General features: G+C 39.7%; 2 protein-coding genes across 2 annotated transcripts; both read right to left on the reverse strand.

The window, feature by feature from the left end:
• Positions 1-3,708: 3,708 nt before the first annotated feature.
• Positions 3,709-10,204, reverse strand: LOC106923201 (phospholipase B1, membrane-associated). The gene is made up of 16 exons (XM_014996122.2): positions 9,661-10,204; positions 9,366-9,430; positions 8,471-8,561; positions 8,328-8,386; positions 8,111-8,178; positions 7,965-8,008; positions 7,757-7,877; positions 7,585-7,636; positions 7,415-7,495; positions 7,245-7,310; positions 7,066-7,157; positions 6,014-6,095; positions 5,606-5,707; positions 5,222-5,317; positions 4,759-4,830; positions 3,709-4,598 (listed from the first exon to the last, which is right to left on the reverse strand). The coding sequence occupies exons 1-16, from the start codon at positions 9,713-9,715 to the stop codon at positions 4,482-4,484; spliced, it is 1,263 nt and encodes a 420-aa protein (XP_014851608.2). The 5' UTR covers positions 9,716-10,204; the 3' UTR covers positions 3,709-4,481.
• A 561-nt stretch (positions 10,205-10,765) lies between these two features.
• Positions 10,766-19,678, reverse strand: sel1l (SEL1L adaptor subunit of SYVN1 ubiquitin ligase). The gene is made up of 21 exons (XM_014996120.2): positions 19,121-19,678; positions 18,936-18,973; positions 17,816-18,008; positions 17,036-17,203; positions 16,539-16,644; positions 15,737-15,899; positions 15,579-15,632; positions 15,429-15,488; positions 15,256-15,337; positions 14,994-15,148; positions 14,712-14,768; positions 14,560-14,628; positions 14,258-14,335; positions 14,070-14,132; positions 13,848-13,935; positions 13,608-13,756; positions 13,341-13,506; positions 13,161-13,235; positions 12,297-12,469; positions 12,034-12,162; positions 10,766-11,918 (listed from the first exon to the last, which is right to left on the reverse strand). Exons 1-21 carry the CDS (start codon positions 19,230-19,232, stop codon positions 11,622-11,624), a joined length of 2,475 nt encoding a protein of 824 aa, XP_014851606.2. The 5' UTR covers positions 19,233-19,678; the 3' UTR covers positions 10,766-11,621.
• Between the last annotated feature and the right edge of the window lie 200 nt (positions 19,679-19,878).

The following is a 19,878-nucleotide window of genomic DNA, read 5'->3' on the forward strand; positions in this document are numbered from 1 at the left end:
TTTTACTCTAATAGAGTCACATTCTGTTTATGTAAGTCTGGGGTGTAGATTATTAGCAGTTAAACTCCAGTGTTAAAACAAAGTGTTTCCGTATCAAATCTAGAGGTGTTAAAATAGAATCAATAACTCTTGACTTCTGAACTCTGAACTCCACCAGCGACTCTAACACGGAAGGAGTTAATTCACTGCCTCCGCCCCAGAATCACAGATTCCCACCGAAGCGAAGTGACAGAAGCCAAGTCATTTCAGGACTATTTACTCTCCACATGTCTGAGTTATTTACTGCGCTTGGTAAGTAATTTTTTTCTGAGATGGTTTATAACTATTATTTTGAGTATGACCTGTATGACAGACGTTCGCCACACGGCTCGGTGTTAGCATATTTAGCTTAGCATGTCGAATGTTAGCGGAGTATTTGTTGGAAAAATATCGAGCCGGTGAAGATTTAATCAAATTATTGGCTAACTTGAACAGATCCGTAATAATCTGGAGTATGTTTTTCATTATATTGAACGTTTACATGCATATTGGTCAGATTTATCAACCTTTCTGATCGATTTTTTTCCTTTGAAAAAATGTAATAGACTTTTACTTTGAGAGCATTAATCCCACTGTTGTGTCGTCTTAAATACGTTTTGCAGCATGTTTTAATCCTTTTATTGCCTTTTTGTATATATTAGAACCAGTCTGGTTGAGGATGAATCTCCAGTCGTCAGCCTAACCTCCACCTCCTGATCCCTCCATGGATTCTTCGAAGATTCAAGCTCCAAAAATGATTATGTAAGTGTTAATATCTCTGAAACCCTACATTTCTGCAATGGAGGCTTGTTAGAGTTGTAGTAAAAATGTATCCCTTCGCTCCATTCCTTATTGTTCTGTTTTTTGTTTGTTATGATCCAGAGACCGACACTGGCTGTAGAGACTGAAGACGGTCCGATGCAGTAGAGGAGCATGTTGGTGTCTCCGGCCAAACGTCACCAACAGCCTAACAACCTGAAGACAATCTGTTAGTGATGGACATCTCTCTCTGGTGGAGTGCAGAGAGGAACTGTCTCTTATCAACAGAAACATAAACTTGATAAGAAACGATGGATCTGATTATCAGGTTGGTCTGTTATGTACTGTACATATCTGGCAATCCACCTGTTAAAAGAAAATTTACTCTATCATATTACATGAACTGCTTGCTTTACTTTCTCCACCTTGTACTTTGAACAATTTCATTCATATTGTATTGAAGAAAAAGGTATTAAGCATACTGCATTTTGTATTGCACTGCTGATGTCAGACCTTTTAAAAAGCAATATGTGAATGAAAGTGACATGTGAAATATGCATATTATTCCACATTGTAATATGTTTTGTAATTATGGTGCATATTTTTAAATAAATGCATTTGAGAAAATCATTGCCTCTTTATTAAATGTTTATTTTCCAAAGAATTTTTAAAAGTTCAAACAATAAAATACATATTTAATATTAATTACAAATAACTCTTATGAAGTTAAAAGAAATACTCTGTGAGAGTTAATATTAAGATCTAACACTGAATTAGTGTTAGTAAGTGTTAAATGATTAACTCCAGCAGATTTGATATCTGACACTTTATAAGAGTTAAGGTACTAACTCTCCAAAAAGAGTTAAATTAACACTTTTTGGTGTGGACCCATATAGACAATTTAAAAGTGTTGAAATCAAATCTGACAGTGTTAATCTGGGCCTCCTGGATTTGCTGTGTAGTTTAAACTGAATTTTATTTAGGGTTATTAGAGAAAAATGGCTAAAATTACTTCTTCACTTTAAGTTGCGTCTCCACTTTTAATTACACCATCTTTAATATAACCAGCAACGGCTGGATAAATTAGCAATGATCCCTTCTGCAGTCAAATCCTGTTGGTGATATTTGTACCATGAAGCTTTTTAAAATCGTATGTTGCCTTTTATTGCAATCATCTTTGTCACTAGTTTAACTTCTTACATCATTTGAAAGGGCATTGTGTGACAATGACAAGCGTCATTTTCAGAGAACCATCATTCAGAACCTATTCAGGTTGTGATACGTCCAAACAGAGCATGAGCATAATGTTTTGACCGTTATGATGGTAATAATCTGCAGCCTGCCTCAGTCTGCATCCTCACGTTTTACAGCCACTTGTAGAATGATCAACGTACATCGTGGCTTCTTATGGTTTTTCACATCTTGTGATGCTGCAGCTTCAATTTATTTTAAAATGTATTTTTATTGTGACTTTATGTGAAAATCACACAGAGCAGCTGGGAAGAAAACGGTTTTCCGGCCTAATTATAACTATTATCATTGCATAAGTGCCCCTTGTGTTCCCAAGGAGCAAACACATAAATCATGGAAACAGTTTGCTTGTGAGCTATTGTTGTCTTTGGTCAGCGGGAGATTCGTCAAAACTAAATGACAAAGAGAGGCTTTCAGGAGTGGATATTTTCCCCTCGGCACCGTCCGCAGAGATCCCAAAGTTCCCATTGTGCCTCCAATAAAGACCAGCCTGCGTCAGAGACGGATCCATATTGTCCCGCATAAACCGGCGGTGGGCCTGTTCAAACATGAAGAGGCTTTCCTTTGAACGGCATCATTATGAAATCTGACAGCCCAGTCTGATTAAAATTCATGCTGATTATACCTCCAGAGGCAATGCAATGAAATGGAAGCGAACGTACATATTCCAGATACAGAACTGATTTGTTAGATACAAAATAACCTCATAATTGTTTTTTTTCTTTTTTGTCCTTTAAAACACATAAAGGAAAAATTAACAAGAACACATTAAAAGGCTGCAGTCAGAGCATAATGTGTCAGACTTGTGTACATTGCAGCAAGTTTCAATAAGCCTCATTATCTGCTATGCTGTCCAGCTCATCCACTCTGTTGTGCGTTTATTCATTCAAGAGGTAAATGTACTAAATCTGAGAATCCACAATAGCTTCCATCTGTGCTCGTGATTCACAATAAATAAACTAATTCAATACATTCTGCTAACTTTCTGTCCAACCAGACATCAACGCAGCCTGAGTTACACCTGGATCATCCTATGAAAACACAGTTTACGACAACGACTCAAAAGGTTTTATCTTATTTTTGAGATTCACATGCTTTTTTTTTATTTCCGCCTTGTGTTGTAGGAGTTCTCATTGCATGGCATTTTCTGGAGAGAACAGAGAAAGTGGGCCAGCTACAGCCTGAAGATCCGAGGAGCAGACATGCAACTAAATCACATGCTGCTCGAAAAGACAAGAGTTGTCTGAAGAGATCTCTGGCGGGTAAAAGAGTGACAGCATTTCCATATTTAAATCAGGTTCCTGCTCAGGTTGCAGGAACTTGAGCAGGTACTGAGAAGTACTTCTGCAGAAGGAAATAATACAAATGTCTGGTTGTTGTTTCAGATTTGTATTTGTAAAAATGGTTGTGAGCTACGTGTAATTTCTTTCCACTTCTACAAATACTCACCTCTTTGCTTCTTTTATGGCATAAAATCCTAATAAAAGCTGAAGTTTGTAGTTGCAACGTGACAACATGTGAAAAGTTTCAAGGGTGTGAATACTTCTGCGCAGTAAGAAGGCAATGTAAGTGTTACAGACAATGTTGTTGTGATATCCCAAAATTATGTTTGGTTGGGTTTCCATGCATGCAGTGTTAAAAAAATGCATCAACAATTTAAAGGTTTTATCTCTTTTATTATTATTATTATTATTATTAACATTTGTGTGAAATAAATGTTTCTGAAGGTAGACAATGAACATTTTTTTCCTAAAAATAAATACAGAAATGCCAGAGGTCATTGTTAGGAAATAGAAAATATTGCTCATGTGTGTTTGTAGGCTCGGGTAAAACTCTCAACAACTCCATCTTTATCAGCTAAAGATCGGATAATTACAGCCTTTTAGCAAAAACTGCTCATTTTCATCAGTGATACATTAAAGTCACATTCTGGCTCAGTCTTGGCTGGTCAATGACTACATCAATGTAGAAATTGTAAATTAGAACAAGACAGCAACAGTTTGATACAGTTTTGGTCAGAAGTGCACAGACTCCAATCATTAGCATGAATGTCCTTACAATCTTGTTGCTTTTAGTTACATATTTAAAACTGTTCTCGTCAGAGATTCCCAATTATGTGCGCTCTCTGTGTGTGCTCTCACACAAGTTTTGCAGACGTCAACAAGCTTCTGGTATAATCCAAAAACCAGTTGAAGCTTGTCTCTCGGTGGTATCTGAGTTGTTTTGGAAAAAAGTGGCTGAGATCATCTGTAGGGCTAGAGAAAACCCTCAATAAATTGAAATTTCTGCACTTAATCTTTGTTCTTAAACACCACTGAAAATTCACGTTGTAAAATCATCCCAGAATGGTTAAATTTTTTTTTAAAAGTTCAAATGACTCACTAAAAACCCTGAATGATTTTAGCCTTTATTCTCGTAGCAGTAAAGTTCTGACCAGAACTGGAAATCTGCGTTTAAGCCACGTATAGCAGGAGCAGCAGGATGACGGCTGCCGGTGACGTGGACTTGGAGTGAAGAAGAGACGGACTCGACTTGGCTATGACCGGGCGGGTGAAGATGTACGGGTGTTCCTGCAGACACACGAATAATGAAAATAATTAGGTATAATTACAATTAAAATAAAAAATGCAGTTTTTCTTCACTTTGGCTTTTGGTTTTTACACTAATTTGCAAATAATTTCCCTGATTCAGTACCAGTAGCTGTTCAGAGAGACTGCTAAAAATGCTCACCTTTGGTGGACAGATGAGCTTGACGGGTTCAGAAAAACTCCTCACAATCATTTTCCCTCCCCCAGGCTGAAACTGTGTGCAGGATACAGAAATACATGGTATAGTGTTTGCAGCTCGGTGTTTACTTTTCAATAAAAGAAAGATATTTTTATAAACTATGAACAGCAGTTTGGAGTTTGAAATAACATATCTCTGCAGAAGATGTGCAATTTGTTTTCCCAGAGGGCGTAGATGTTAAATGTAGCGCAACGTAACATAATCAAGAAAGAGGCCGTAAATGATCAACATTTGAACGGCTACTTTTCTAACTTCCCGGAGCAGCTAGCTGTGCTTCAGTGCCAGTGGTAGAAGAAATATGAATCTGCAAACACATCTGTTTCTATAGCATTTCTATCTGCTGAAGATGTATCTAAATGCTTTGTTCAAACAAACAAACATTCAGTCGGGGTGCGTAGTAGTTCACCATGTTGTTCCACAGTCCTTTAGCCAGCTCCTCGTGTCCCTTTATGGTGATGTGGAAGCAGTCGTGAGTGAAGAAGTCCATGTCAATCTTCCCGTTCTGCTCAGAGGGATAAACCATCTATTCTTTAGATTCAGTGACAAAACTCTCTGACTAATCAGAATCACGGGCTTCAATTAGCAAAAGCTCCAGCTGTTTGAGCAGGCATCCTGATGATTCAATCCCCTCGCCACAAAGTTTTGTGCTGATTCACCTCCTGAAAGCAGATGCTCACATCACAACAATATGACTGGGGGTTTTTTGGTTTTTGTGTGTGTGTGTGTTTTTTTGGGGTTTTTTTGGTGGTGGTGGTGTTCGATTTCACTTTTGCTGTGTGAAGTAGATTACCGGGAGGCGTGGGGGGTCAGCTTGTTTGAGGAAAGGCTGCAGGACAACAGCAAAATCCTTCCTGAAGAAGCGATCGCTGTGCAGCAGCTTCTCGAGTCTCCTCTGCAAGAGGAAAAACAAAAAACAAAAAAATTGCAAAATTTCAATCATTCAGAAAGTAATTCTTCTGATTTCAAAAACAAGCATCCACCCACTTGGAAAGATCTGCGACTGCGTAATAGCACAAAAGCACTCATTAGCTTTTGTGCTTTTACTTATAAAAGATAAACTCAGGACTCATGAATACCTACTCTATTTGTTATTTATTTCTAATGCTAATCTAAAGTCTGTGTTTCTAATTCAGGGCTAACAAAACTGTAATAAATGTCAATGCAAAACAATAATACTGTTTAGCACAGTGAGAGTAACCTGAAACTCCAGATTGACCTTAACCACCTCCTCAAGTTCAGGAGACTCGGACAGTGGCTCGATCAGGCACGGGCAGAAGGACCTGGAACAGATAAAAAACTGGGCTAACAAACCAAAACAACACTGTAAATATCTACTCAGTAAAAAATAAAAAATAAAAAAATGTTTAAGACACTTCAAAACCTAAATCTTTAGTTTTATTAGACACACAAAGAGCAAAGCTTTGCATATCGTGTCCAAAGATCAACTAGAAAGAGCATCAACTAAAATGCTCAACTCAGTGAGACATGCTGTTATTTACTGGTGAAAATCAAATACATTTTGATCAGAAAGGGAACTTTCATCAGTCATGAAGTACCCAGCAGGAGTACTTTATGACTATCTGTCAAAGGTTACAGATTGCCTGACTACTGTGAAGTCTATAAACAAAACCGATGCCATAACCTTGCTATCCACTTTATTTAAGCTTGTAAGAAATTTACAAGCTTAAACATAGTTGTGTAAAGTCTTAGAAAGTTTTATTAAATCTTGTTATAACAAGGAGAGCTTTGTCATACAAGCAATTTCATCGTTCTTCATACCATAAGACGTAAAGTTCAGTTAAAGTCGTTTGTTTGCTAACACAGGGCAAGACAACTTTATCCATTCAAGCAACATTTTACATGTGTGTTTGGGATCATTGTCCTGTTATGTCACGACCTATGGCGCTGCTTCAAGAATAAGACCAAAGTTCAGATCAATAACATTTGGTTAGGTCATTCAAGAACAGCCCAGAAACCACTGAGACTCAAGTTTACCAGTTTCTCCAACATCACCGCCTTCAAATAAACGACTGCAATGTGCAGCAACCTGCCAAGACTGAGCCGTTTGGCCTCAGCAGCAGTGTGATGAATGGTCGGAGTCCAGCTGAGTCTTCCAAAACTACATGTTGCTTACAATCAAATCGCTGGAGCTGCGTCACGTATTGTCAGCCCACTCTTGACAAAGTAACGATTGAAATAAAAATCACAAAGAGACCAGAACTGTTACTACGGGGATCACTGCAGGCTCACCGCTGCAGACTACACCCCGGGGTAGGCTTCCGCACCTCCTTCAGAAAATGCATTTGCAAAATCTGCACCACGTTGACGATCATACGGGGAACCTGAAACACAGCATGGAGACTCACTAGACCCTCGCTCCGAAAGAAATGATGGGCGCATCACGTCCCTCTTTTTCGTTTTGGCTTCACCTCATTCATAAGCATTTCTAGAGAGAGGGTCATGAATTGAATGAAGTTATCCGCCGAATACAAAGCCTAGGCAGAAAAAAGGGAGAAATAATTCAGCAAAAATAAAAAAATGCTTTTACTTTAAAGTAAATTCAGCAAACAGATCATTTAAAAAAAGAAAAAGCACTCACCTTATCTTTACAGTAATCACAAATGTCATTCATCCCTATGAGGATGGTCAGAAGCTTCCAGTCTTTGTCAAAGTTAAGACCCTAAAGTGGAGCAAAATGCAATCTAAAACATAAAAGGCCATCCTAAAGCTTTCTCTCTCTTTTGTGTGTGTTTTTTGTACCCAAACTACCTCATGTTGTCTCATTATGTCAATTAATTTTCTTGTCTGATCTGGGAGGTTGCTAGGAAAAAAAAAAAAAATCAGATTTCAATACAATTACAGATCTCAGTTCTTTTAAATCACAGAAACCGATGCCTTCACTAAGGCAGACCGCCGTCTGCTAAGAGTGATGAGGTCTTACAAGGTGTTATCTCCGGTCACGGCCAGATTAAAGCCGGTTTCGCTAATATGAGCCTCCATCCCGTGGACAGTCGTCCCAGGAGAAGCGCCGAGCAGAGTGGGGTTGAATAATTTGATGATGTCTGAAACGCAAAGTTAGGAATAAGTTAAGAAAAGCCGTGGTATCAAACTGATCTGACAAGAGACGATGGTAAGAAACAGCATCTTACTCGCCAGAGTTATGACGTCTTGAAAAGTGCCATAGCCTCCAATACTTCAGAGGGTACAGGTGTATTATTAGTACAACAGAAATATGAGGAGTTGATATTCAGGACCGCAAAAGCAAACATATTCTGATTGTGAGGGTAAATCTCACCTCCACGACACATGGCGAAACTCTACTGGGATTCCAAGCACAGTGGTGGCATTGGCACCTAAGGCTGTCTGAAAAACAAAGTGGTAGGTTATCCCAGTTACTTTGATGGATTCATTCATATCTTGACGTTTAGCAAAAGTTTCAGTGTTCATACAAGGCAGGTTTATTTCAGATTTTAGATATACGCTTGTTAGGGCGTCAAAACAAAAGTACCTACAGTCACGGAGTCCCCCAAGGCGGCGATGACTTTTATATCCGCTGCCTTCACTAATTCAACTACAGCAAAAAGTTGAAAGAGAGAGAGAGGGAGTCAGTTGAAACTGAGGAGTGAAAGAGGGGTCACCTGGGAAGTGGACACACCTGAAGAGGGGACAGTTGGGGACGGGGTCATGTCAGGACACTGGAACGGAGGATGTTTGAAGCGCATGGGTCGGGTTTTCTCTGGAAACGTCTGTGAAAGTGAAATAAAGCATAATGGCATACGTTCTCCGCTCTTTTGAATAATAAGGCCTCTGTCCTCCGGATCTTTTAGCTTTAAATGCCAGTTTAACTACATCATCATCATCATCATCATCATCAATTCAGGAGCTGGTTTTAACATTTTTTTTGTTGTGCATTCGCCATACTTTATGAGAGCATACTTTTAGGTGCATCTCAGTAAATTAGATAATCAAATAACACAAAAAGGGAAACTCAAATACATACATAGACTCGCCTACAGTGTGATATACTTCTGTTTATTTCTCAAGGTTAGAGCTAATGAAACCTTCTGATTCAGTTTCATAGAAATTCAAATATTATCTGGGACTAATTAAAAAAAGGATTTTTTTTTTTTATTTCAAACATATCCATTTACAGCACATCAACGTTCTCTGATGTATGTACTCATTCCCTGCCTTGAGAACCTTTTACATGAATTACTGCATTAAAAGTGTTAGTAAATTAAGTTAACCAGCCTGAGGTGCTGCTGAGGTTTTTTGATTTTATAGTAAGAAGCAAAATAAATTTTAGTTATTAGCACCTTTAACACAGGAAATCACAATGTGCTTCAGAAACCACAAGACATGATTTTAAATTACTGTTAGTTTATAAATCAGTGGGGTACCACTACCAACCTACCACCTGGAATGATTTATAGATAAAAAAAAAAAACAGATGACAAAACCTTTGATTTCTAATAAGCAGTTATGTTTTTGATGTTCCCAACAGCCTTTTGTTGGCCGGTTTTAAAAGGAGCGCTAAACGGTATGTATACCTTATTGAGGTCCTCGTCACTGTAGTGTCGTATCCCCTCGTGAAACTCCTCCCACCAGTCGTTGCCTTTGAAACAAATTGAAATCCTTCGTCTCTAAAATGTGCACAATGTCTCTCAATACAGATTTAAAACATTTCCGAAACATCCCCAAAGACATCAGTTAATGAAATGCTACATGTAACTCTTGTGCTTCTTTCTTAACTGACAAAACAAAACAAAAATGTTGAATTTATCTTAAAAAGTTTGCTACAATAGCAAAAAAATAAACTATACCCCTGCTTGTTCTAGCACTTACCTTTGACAGAGCAGGACAGGAGCGCACATGCCACGGCGATCAAAAGCGCCTCCATAGCAGTGCATATGCACCAGACAATAGGTCACCTCTACACACAGCACAATGTGATGCTCTGTTTTTACAGCTCACGTTGTGTCAACGCCACCAATACAGACTGGGGGACCAATGAGAAAGTCTGGACCAGAATAATGTATTTATCAATGGTCTGTAATTTTTTTTTCTTTTTTTTTAATTGAGAGGGAAAGCTTTCATATGGTGACGTAAACTCATCCAGACTGAGATAAAGGCCTTAGAAGAGAATTATGAAAAATTCACATTTTGAACATTTTTATACTTCCAGTTGTGTCACAACTGCTTCTAAAAACAATCAAAGAGCTTTAAAAAAAAAAAAAAAACAAACAGTTTTTTGGCAATAAGTTCATGTTTTTCGGTGTCTGGGAAAAGAGCCGTTTCAAAAAGCTCTCAGGCACTGCACCGTTACCTAGCAACTCACCTAGCAACCCCACCCATAGATCTATTCTAATCTGTTCTAGGAAGCACAATAGTTTACCTTTAAGAAGACTTTTCATCCGTTCTGAGACGTTTAATGTTCGTAGACGATTCTTAACTTGTCCCTTTTCTAATTGCTTAGTAGAAATTTGAGACCAAAACCCGACGGGGATTACGTCAATAACAAACAGTTAAATATCCATAATAATTTATTAACTCATGTCTAAACCTGTTCTTGTGATGGTAAAAATGTATTTTTTCCTCCCCAAATGTGACTTGCCCTGCTGGTGAATCCTGTAAACCTTCCTGTCCTCAAGCGTGTCACAGCAGCTTTGCTTCTCAACACGGGCACAGAAAGTGGGAGGAATATGTTAAAATCTTGTTTGAAGGTATAATCTAATTTTTGGTTCGTGCTTGACAGAGAGCCGATTTGAAGTGTTGGCTTAAAACACTTTTAAAGACAACAAAAATACAGGAAATGGAAAAAAAAGAATTAAAATAAAACAGAATATAATTAATAGTTGTAGTTTTTCCTCTTATTACTGCCCGAGTAGACATACATGATATCAACAAAAAAAAAAAAAACCCACAATAAATAACAAAAAAGACACTAAAGTGTAGTTTGGCATGTTTTCGACTTGCCATTTAATATGAATTTAAAAACCTATTTTTGCATCATTTTTTTTTATAGAACAAAAATCTCCCACAAAATGTTTCTAATAGGATCTTATTTTGATGGAAGCTTGTTTTTTTTGTTGTTGTTGACCAAATTAAAATGCTCCTCATTGTTGGAAGCCAAAGAGTCACTCTAGAACTTCAGCTTTTTAAAGACAATTGTCCAACATCCTTCTTGTTTCTCTAAAAATTATAATAATAATAAAAAAAAGGATTTTGTATATTATAGCATAGAAATTAAAACTTTATGGATTCCGGCAAAAATACTGAAAGAAATTTAGCTAGAATTAACTTAAAACTGTTTAAAAAATTGCCTCAACCAAAAACAAAATGAAGCAGAATCCCGTCTTTAGCAACTAAAACATTGAATAAGCTTCATTCACATTACGTTACCCTTTTAATTTTCTATTCCTGCTTTTATCTAGGATTGAAGCGGATCGACTCCTGGCGAAAAAACATTTGACAAAACAGGGGCGTGTGAGAGGAAATGAAAGCAGAAATTAGAATCCTTCTAATCGGCTGACTTTAAAATGTTTTTAATCAGGAAACTGCAACGCATCTCCACGGTGGGGACATGGTTGCCTCTTGCAGAATCCCGAGTCACAGGAAAGAAAAAAACAAAACAAAAGAGTCCTAGGTCCTGTGTTTGTTTCATCACTTCTCGAATGGAGAACTGAACAGTTTCAGCAGCCAATGAGAGTTTTCTACTAATGTGGAGGAGAGCAGGCAGTGGGAGACATGCTCAAAGCAGCAGGTTTTTAATCAGTTCTGCTCTCTTGTCTTTCCCTGGCCTCTCCTCACTGCTGCTGCTCCTCCTCCTCCTGATGAGCCTCGCCTGCGGCGGGCGTCTCCTCCTGATCCTGAGGCTCTGCCTGAGCTTGCGGTTCCTCCTCCTCCTCCTGCTGCTGCTGCTGCTGCTGCTGAGCGGGTCTGGGAGTGGGTGCTGGGGGGCGGGGCGCCACGATGATTTGATGCTGCCGCTGTCTATAGGCGATGACCGTGCCCAGCAGCAGGGCGATGACCGTCATGAGGTAGAGGTCCCACTCCGGGCCCAGAAGCTGGTCCAGGTCCACCTGAGCAATCAACTCCTTCAGCTTCCAGAGGTCAAAACCAAAACGGGAGCGGCAGGAGAGAGCGGGACAGACATAATTAAAATCATTTATCTCTCAAGATTCAGTGGAGTTAATGTTTCAGGGCTGAAGCACTTACATTAAGGTCCTGCAGGTACTGCAGAGTGTAAATCAGGCCCAGCTTGCACAGGGCCAGGAAAACTGGGACCTGGGCATCAGGACTGGCTTCTGCTGCCATGTCGTAGAAGCGCTTTGCTAAATGGATATCCTGCAGAAGAAGAAAAAAAAAAACATCCAGATTTCTAGTTTAGAAATCACACATTTGGTACCACTGATTTATGAATCTGTACATATGGATACAAGTAAGTTGCTATTCTAAGTTCATATGTAGCGCAGACTCACCTGTTTGATACCCAGACCTTTCTCATGCATGTAGCCCAGGTTGAACATGGCCTGGGCGCCGTTCTGCTGCTCTGATGCGAGCCTGTAGTGAATGACCGCCGTCTCATAATCCACATCCGTTCCATAGCCATAGAAGTGATAGTCGCCCAGTTTAATCCGAGCCACAGTGTAACCTTTAAAGGAAAAGCACACACAAGTTTGTTTGTTTTTTTCCTAGAGTCAAGAGGAAAACTTCTCATAATATCTGACATTCGTTCTGATTAACAAACGACAGAAAATCTGAAAATGTAAACAGAAAAGAGTTGATACAGTCCACACCTTAATCTAATCAATGAAATTAGAGTTTCACATGAATTATTTTTTTTAATTTAATTTTTAGGTTTGAGTCACACTTCAAGACAGCAGATAAAACCGTCATTGGAGAGTCCAGTGTCTGCAGTTTCTTTTTTTGTGTTATTACATTTTTTATTGTTTCTCATTTCTATTTGGATTAGTAAGGCCACAACTGATTTTAAGGTCGCTGGAACATAAAACAGCGACTGTTTTATGTTACAGTCTTGTAGCAATTATAAAATGTTTGTTCAGACTGATACATGACTGTATCTTCACAGCGCAAAATCTAAATAAAAATATTTGTGGGGTGGGAGGGAGAGAATTGAGTATTTCATTTCTTAAACATTGTGAATTCAAGCATAAGTTTTAAAGATAGTAGACGATTAACTACTCTTAAACCTCCGTTTCTTCCAGCACGTAATGCAGCATAGCTTGTGTCACAGCATGAGAGTATAAAAAAAAAAACTCAAAAATCTCAAAATAAAACTTAAAACATAAATTTATGATGCATGAATGAATAAGATAGCCTACCTTGTGCAGCGGCTCTTGTCCAGTGGAGTAAAGCACGAGGATAGGTCTCGTTGTCGCTGAAGATATTTGCTCCTTCTGTTTGGTAAAAATCCACACGGCAACAAAACGTCAACTTTGACTCGCCACCGTCAGTTCAAAGGAATAGTCAGGCTATCCACAAACGGATCTTGGATTTCTTACTCTGGTCCAGAATGAAGGCTACGTTGCTCTGAGCCACTTCGTAGCCCTGCTCTGCCAGCAGCAGATACTGGACCAGCGCGGCGTCCGTCTCTCCCTCTTTGAAGCTGCCGTAGGCCGTCATCAGACGCTCCGACCAGCGGCCGCGCTCACACACGTTCTTAAAAAGCTGACAGCAGGAAGCGTGCACACACACACACACACACACCACGTTACAATAGGACTGTTTTAATTTCTGCAGAAGCATTTGTAATAAGACCAGCAGCTAACCTCCACTGCAGTGTGGCAGGAGCGCATCACGCCGGTGCCGGTGGCGTGCATCTGGGCCAGGTTGTAGAAAGCCAGGATGTGGCCGGCCTGCGAGGCCAGGTTGAAGAATTTCAGCGCTTGTTTGTAATCACGCTTCACACCGATGCCATCTGCAATGAAGACAGACAGTCGTATATTGTTTAAAAAAAAACAACAACAAAATACAGAAAAACTAGAGAAATTAAATTATTTCCATCTTACTGTAATACATTGTTCCCAGCTGGAGTTGTCCATCCACCCAACCCTGCTCTGCTGCCTTCTGGAAGTATTTTAGAGCCAACTCATAGTTCTGAGAACAAAACGAAGAAATAATTAAAGTAGCTGCTGAAAATGTAAAAGCATAATTAAAAAACAAACAAAAAAAAAAAACATCAAAAGTCAAGAAGAAATCACTTCAGAAATTTAGTAAAATGCGTCTCTTACCACAGGAACTCCCCTTCCATATAAATAAGCCATCCCCAGTCCGCTCTGGCCCACTGGATTACCCTGAACAGTAAAGATGTCATTTCAAAACAAATATTCAGAACTCCTCATTAGATGTAGCCACTCAAAGCAAGTCAATTAAATATATATGCACTTAAAAATGTGTGTGGAGGAGAGTTTCGCGTTACCATATCAGAGGCCTTTTTGAAGTACTGCAGAGCTGTCTCATTGTCCTGAGGGAGAAACTCGCTGCCTTCTGAGTACATCTGAGGGGAAAAGATTCAAACAAATAAAATAAGACAAAAAAAAAAAGTCATTTAGGCATAAATGCCTGTGTCAAAACAGTGGTACAAAACTACTGGCTAACACAGCTCTAGAGTTATTGTCAATCTGCACAACAATCTGAGAGAGTGTTCAAGACATTGAAATTAAAAACAGCATTAAAGAGGAGATAAACTGTCGGTAAATAATTTGACAGAATCTATCCAACCTTTCCAAGGAAAGCCATGGCATGCGTGTTCCCAGCATTCGCAGCCTGTGTGAAGTAGTCATACGCCCTCTGTTGGTGAGGAGGAAGCAAAGACGTGCTAAATATAGGGGAAAAACAGCTGCGGTACGGAATCGTTAGTGGTTTAATGTTACCTGGTGATTCTGCTCCACTCCGCGTCCACCATGTAGATGAAGCTGACCTAAACCAACCTGGAAATGTAGATCAAATTAATTATATTTCAAATAATTAAACGTGGAAGTAACGCCGAGATCAACTTTCTGATCAATACCGACTCACTGTCGGATGCAGAGGTTTAGATATTAATTTGCCGTTTGTTTGTTTTTTTTTCAGTGCTTTGCTAAAGTACGCATAACCCGCTAAATCTTTTCACACATTTGTGGCTGAAAAGAGCCTCAAACTAAAGCGAAACACACCTGAGCTTGAACATCTCCTTTCTCTGCCAAAAACTGGTAGTACTGGATGAGGTCTTCCTCCAGCATCCCACTGGTGGAGCCCGGGTTCTCCACCTCATCCAGCAGCCGGATCCTCTGCACTGCCGAGCCTCCCGTCAGCGACACGTCACTCGCCACTAGGGGAGCCACGAGGCCGGAATACGGACGGAGCAGACGGTAAGTAAAAGAGCAAAAAGATCAAACAAAAAATAAATAAATAAATAAAATAAAATAAAATGCTTACCGTGATTTGCCACCACTCTATAATGCGTTAGCGCTGACTCACAGCTCTGGGAAACACCCACACCGGCCCAATATCTGTAACCCTAATCACAATGTAGAAAGATATTTAATCTATTATGAATATACAAACAACACGTCCGTTAGCGCAGCAACTGAATGAGCAAGTCCACTCACCATAATCATATGTGCTATTAGGTTTCCACCCAATGCGCCAAAGGTGTAATAAACTAAAGCCTGAAAGACAAAACATCAGCATGAAGCGCTGTAATGTACTTGCAGTGACCGGATTTGCTGCAAGGCAGAATTGCAGTGTGGAAAAGACACCTTGGCTTGACTTGAGTTGACTCCGAGTCCCGCTGCATACAGAAAGCCAAGAGCCTGAGGAGAAACGACAGACGGAAAGTTTACGCAGAAGCTTGAAGACGGCGGCTCAAAACGCCTCCAAACTTCAGGCGGCATTTGAACTTTGCGGGACGTTTTACCATCTGAGCTTTAGGTGAGCCCTCCACAGCCAGCTTCTCAAACATCTCTCTGGCTTTGGTGATATTTTGGTTCATGTAGTCTCCGAACAGCATGGCGTATGCAACCTTCTCCGTGGCCTTCTGGTGGCCATTCTCCGCTACTTTCAACAGCTTCTCGTACAACCTGAGAGAGAGAGATGGAGATCAGAGAAGCAGAGGTGATGCAAGTGAAGCGGAACAAAAACAGCTCATAAAATGTGCGTGCCCAGCAGTGTTATGGCATTCAAAGCAAATAAGGATGTGCAACGTCACACGTCACACCTGGTAGTAAAAGAGAAACAGAAAGAGGCTTTCGAACCAAAACCAAAATTTCAAACGACAGTCGGGAAGATCCAAAAATATAAACTGTAGTTTCTATAAAGGCCACTACAATTCTAGACTATTTATAAGCCTATTATTAAAAATGTTTTGACCCATAAAAAAAATAATGTACCTGCAAATTATTCAGATTCAACTGATATAAACAGCCAAACACATGCCAGAACTAGTTACAAATGAATAGATAAAGCAATGAAAATGCATGAACAAGGCTTAAAAGTCAAGTCTGTGGCAGGAAACTTGTTTGCAATACTTGCATTGTTGTATGATTAATACATGCTGTAAGGAAAAAGGAGTGCAAATAAATTGCTAAGACAATATTACAAAGAAATTAACACCTACAATCAAATCCAATGTAAACTAAACTGTAAGTTAATATTGAGCCTGGAGACCAAAAGGCAGCCTCATCAGAACAGAGGAGAAATACTGAAAGTAATAAACTCACTCTTTCTTCTGAGCCTTCCTGGTGGAACCGTTAAGCTTCCGCAGGACTGACTGATACTGCTCCTCCGCCTCTTCAGCCTGCAGTCTCTGCTCCGCCTGCTCCTCCGCTGAAGATAAGAAGAAGCATAAAGAAATGGAAAAAAAAAGAAAAGAAAAGGAAATTCAGATTTCGTAACATTCACTGACAGAAGAGGGGAGGGGCTGAAGTAAAACTACGACTTGTTCAATCTGATTTCCATCATCCCTGCCAGGTTGTGAACCTGATGGCCTCCACATTTTACAAACACAAAACTACTTTACTGTTCAAGTGCAGTCCTTTGACATTTTGTGCCTCTTTTATGTGTAATAATACGCTCACTTGTTAATCCAACGGTTTATATTTCTGTCAGTAAAATGATTCCTGAAAATAAATAAAAACAGCAAAATTCCCGATTCCTACAACTTGAAACTAAAAAATTCGGAGCCGGAGAGACGGCTCAACCACAGCTGAACGCTTACTCTCGCAGAATCCCCATTTCCTGTCTCCGTCGTAGTCGTAGGTTGTGGCGCACCACAGCCGTCCGTCCCCCCGCCCGTCAGTGGTGCAGTCGGCGTACTCCTTCCCGTGGAAGTAGAACGGGAAGACGCAGGGCTCTCCATGGGATGTGCCCCCATTCACCACAGGAACTGAAACAACATGATAAAAATGCTAAAAACAAAGAAAAAGCTAATTCAAAATCACAGTGATAATTACAACTAAAGGGCTGAATATTTGTAGTATTAATTAATTAATCTCTGCCTTTATATAAAAACAACAACCACAGAGGTGAAAGCAACCCCTGAGTGAAATGACGTAACAGGCTGCAACAGAAGCCACAGGTGCAAGACGCTGTTAAACTCTCATGGGGTTAAGCCGTTTACCCAAAGTGCTACTGTCCTCAAACCACATGCTGCCTTTCTTAGTGTCGGCAACAGAGAAAAGCAGGTTAACATGCGGAGACTTACACAAGCTTACAAAATTTTTTTTAAAAATTGAAAAAAAGGGGAAGTTATTTTTGAAGGTATGGTCACTGAGAAGTCACAAAATGCTAATCATTGCTTCTACAAATGTTAAGTATAACTATGAACAAACGCGCTAAATGATCACTGACTTTGATAGCACAGTTGAACACTGACATAAAATCTCACTTTTCACCTCCAGCTTAGTGCTTTAATCAGCATCATAGAAATATTGCAATTCATTTTCTTCTTACTGTATTTAAAACAACAAAAAAAAAAATGGAAGAAAATGTGATTTACCCTCTTTAGGTTTCTCCTCAGGAGGAGGAGGCGGCGGCTGTTCAGGTAGTTCTTCCTTTTCCTCCGTCTCTCGAAGTGACAGTTTTTCCTCTTCTGCTTGGGAGCCGTCGACGCGAGGCGCCGCCGAGGCGGCTGCCAGAATCCTTGATACAATATGGACGTCTTCCTCGTCAGAGTCTGGATCGTGATACGACTGCACAAAGCAAAATTTAAGTTTAACGGAGATCACCGAAACATAAAGAGCTTCAGTGGCGCGTTCAGGACCTGTTCAGTACACTTCATAAAAAAAGAAAGAAAAAAAAGAAAGAGGAACTTATTGTTTCAAATGCGTAATAATCTCATCATCTACAGCACAAGGGTCCACCCAACTGACTAAATGTGTTCACACAACCAGACAGTAAATGCATGTTACTTGAAATACAAAATATCCTGCCAAAATATCATCACCAAGCACTTTTTTCTTTTTACAACTGAGATATTGAATCAATAGCTGCCACTCAATATATTGTCCGGCTCTACTTTTGATCTAAATGAAGGAATGCCTCAACTATTTATCCGATTTTATTAAGATGCAGAAAATGCATCAGAGTACATAATGTTGCTTGATGTGTTCATGTCCCCCAGTGCCATGAACTTGACTCTAAAAAAATCTGACCGAGTATGTGAACTCAAATGCAAAAGTTGATTTGATTTGTTATTGTTTGATTTTAATGTCCAAACTATTTTCATTTTCATGGATAGAAATTCTCACATGGGAATTCTATGGAGATAATTTAAGGAAATAAAATAATAATGGTGGGAGTTCTTTGAATTGATGCGTTTAAGGGAAAAGGAAACTAACCAAATATTGGGTTCATTATGTCTTCAACTCTGCTGCTAATGTGTATGAAGCTCCAACCCAACAGACGTCAATATGCATTATTTACATTTTACAACTAGGTTTACGTTTTTTTTTCGGATTTATGCAGTTTTTTTTGTAACATTAAGGTCTCTTGAAGTGAAAGCAAAACAAACTAAGGTCGAAATGGTTTGCACAGGTCCCAGTAAATAATTGTGTCTATCATTACGCATTCCTGCTCTGACATGCCTTTCAATCAGTATCCAATATCTCATGACGCACCTTTAACTCGGACCCATCGTCTCTGTGTTGATCTTCATCTGAAACACATTAGTAAGGCAGTAGTAAAGACACAGGTTCTCGAAATTGACTGATCAACTTCCTAAACCCAAGATAAAACAGCTGCTTTCAATGGTTCGGAAACGTGCTCTAAACGTCTGCATACCACAAACACAGCCATATCTTACCTGCTGCCAGTCGATCAGCGAAGGCGAGAAGGAGAATAGCCACAAAATAAAGCCTTTTAGCCGTCTTCAAACCTCCCTTATAACCCATTGTTGATGTTAACGGGCTAACCATCTGCTAGCTGCAGCCGTTGCTATTTCTGTTACCAAACATTCGGACACAGAGAAACTAGCACAAAATAAACTTTCACACACAAACCTGGTCGAACGGAGCCCGGATCACTACATATAAACGTGGTTAATTTTAGCTTCCCCGGCTGTCAAACAAGCTAAGAAATTCCAATGCAACAAAACTAGCGAGCTGAGGAGTTCCACTGAAACGACGCAGAGCTAGCAGGCTAGTTCTACACAACCGCATATAGACAAAAAAATGGCCAAATATCAACCTAATACCAAGCTTCCTGATCAAACAGCAAGTGCATACGCAGATTGTATAGTAATCGAGTGAAAGACAACGCTTTGAGGTCTGACATTTAGATTTAAACCAGCACTACCTCACTTAGCTAACCATGTTAAGCTCTTACTATAGACCAACGTTTCCTACTCTGGAATTTCCACCAATCAGAACCCGCTGCGAATGACAGCAGCCAATCAGAGATGGCCAAAAATGTCTCAGCGAATCAGGTGGATACACAATTATCTTTACAGGTGACGGGCTGGGCCACGACACCAAAACATGAAAGAGAGACGACATGAATATGAAAGTTGGGGAAGGTTATTTTGAGCCATGCTTCAGTTTCTTTAGCAAATCAACAACAGTG

The sequence above is a fragment of the Poecilia mexicana genome, unplaced genomic scaffold (genome assembly GCF_051168715.1).
Source record: "Poecilia mexicana isolate PSO_F unplaced genomic scaffold, ASM5116871v1 scaffold_21, whole genome shotgun sequence".
Lineage (NCBI taxonomy): Eukaryota > Metazoa > Chordata > Actinopteri > Cyprinodontiformes > Poeciliidae > Poecilia > Poecilia mexicana.

What these genes read in the sequence shown, in the direction of transcription:
- sel1l (XM_014996120.2), bottom strand. Translation starts at nt 19,232, where the DNA reads ATGGTTAGCCCGTTAACATCAACAATGGGTTATAAGGGAGGTTTGAAG. An exon ending in ACGATGGGTCCGAGTTAAAG is followed by an intron (nt 18,009 to 18,935) that starts GTGCGTCATGAG and finishes TGCTTTGTGCAG; the next exon opens with TCGTATCACGATCCAGACTC. An exon ending in TCAACTCAAGTCAAGCCAAG is followed by an intron (nt 15,489 to 15,578) that starts GTGTCTTTTCCA and finishes TTTGTCTTTCAG; the next exon opens with GCTTTAGTTTATTACACCTT.
- LOC106923201 (XM_014996122.2), bottom strand. Translation starts at nt 9,715, where the DNA reads ATGGAGGCGCTTTTGATCGCCGTGGCATGTGCGCTCCTGTCCTGCTCT. An exon ending in GTGACCGGAGATAACACCTT is followed by an intron (nt 7,637 to 7,756) that starts GTAAGACCTCAT and finishes TTTTTTTCCTAG; the next exon opens with CAACCTCCCAGATCAGACAA. An exon ending in AGCTCATCTGTCCACCAAAG is followed by an intron (nt 4,599 to 4,758) that starts GTGAGCATTTTT and finishes GTGTGTCTGCAG; the next exon opens with GAACACCCGTACATCTTCAC.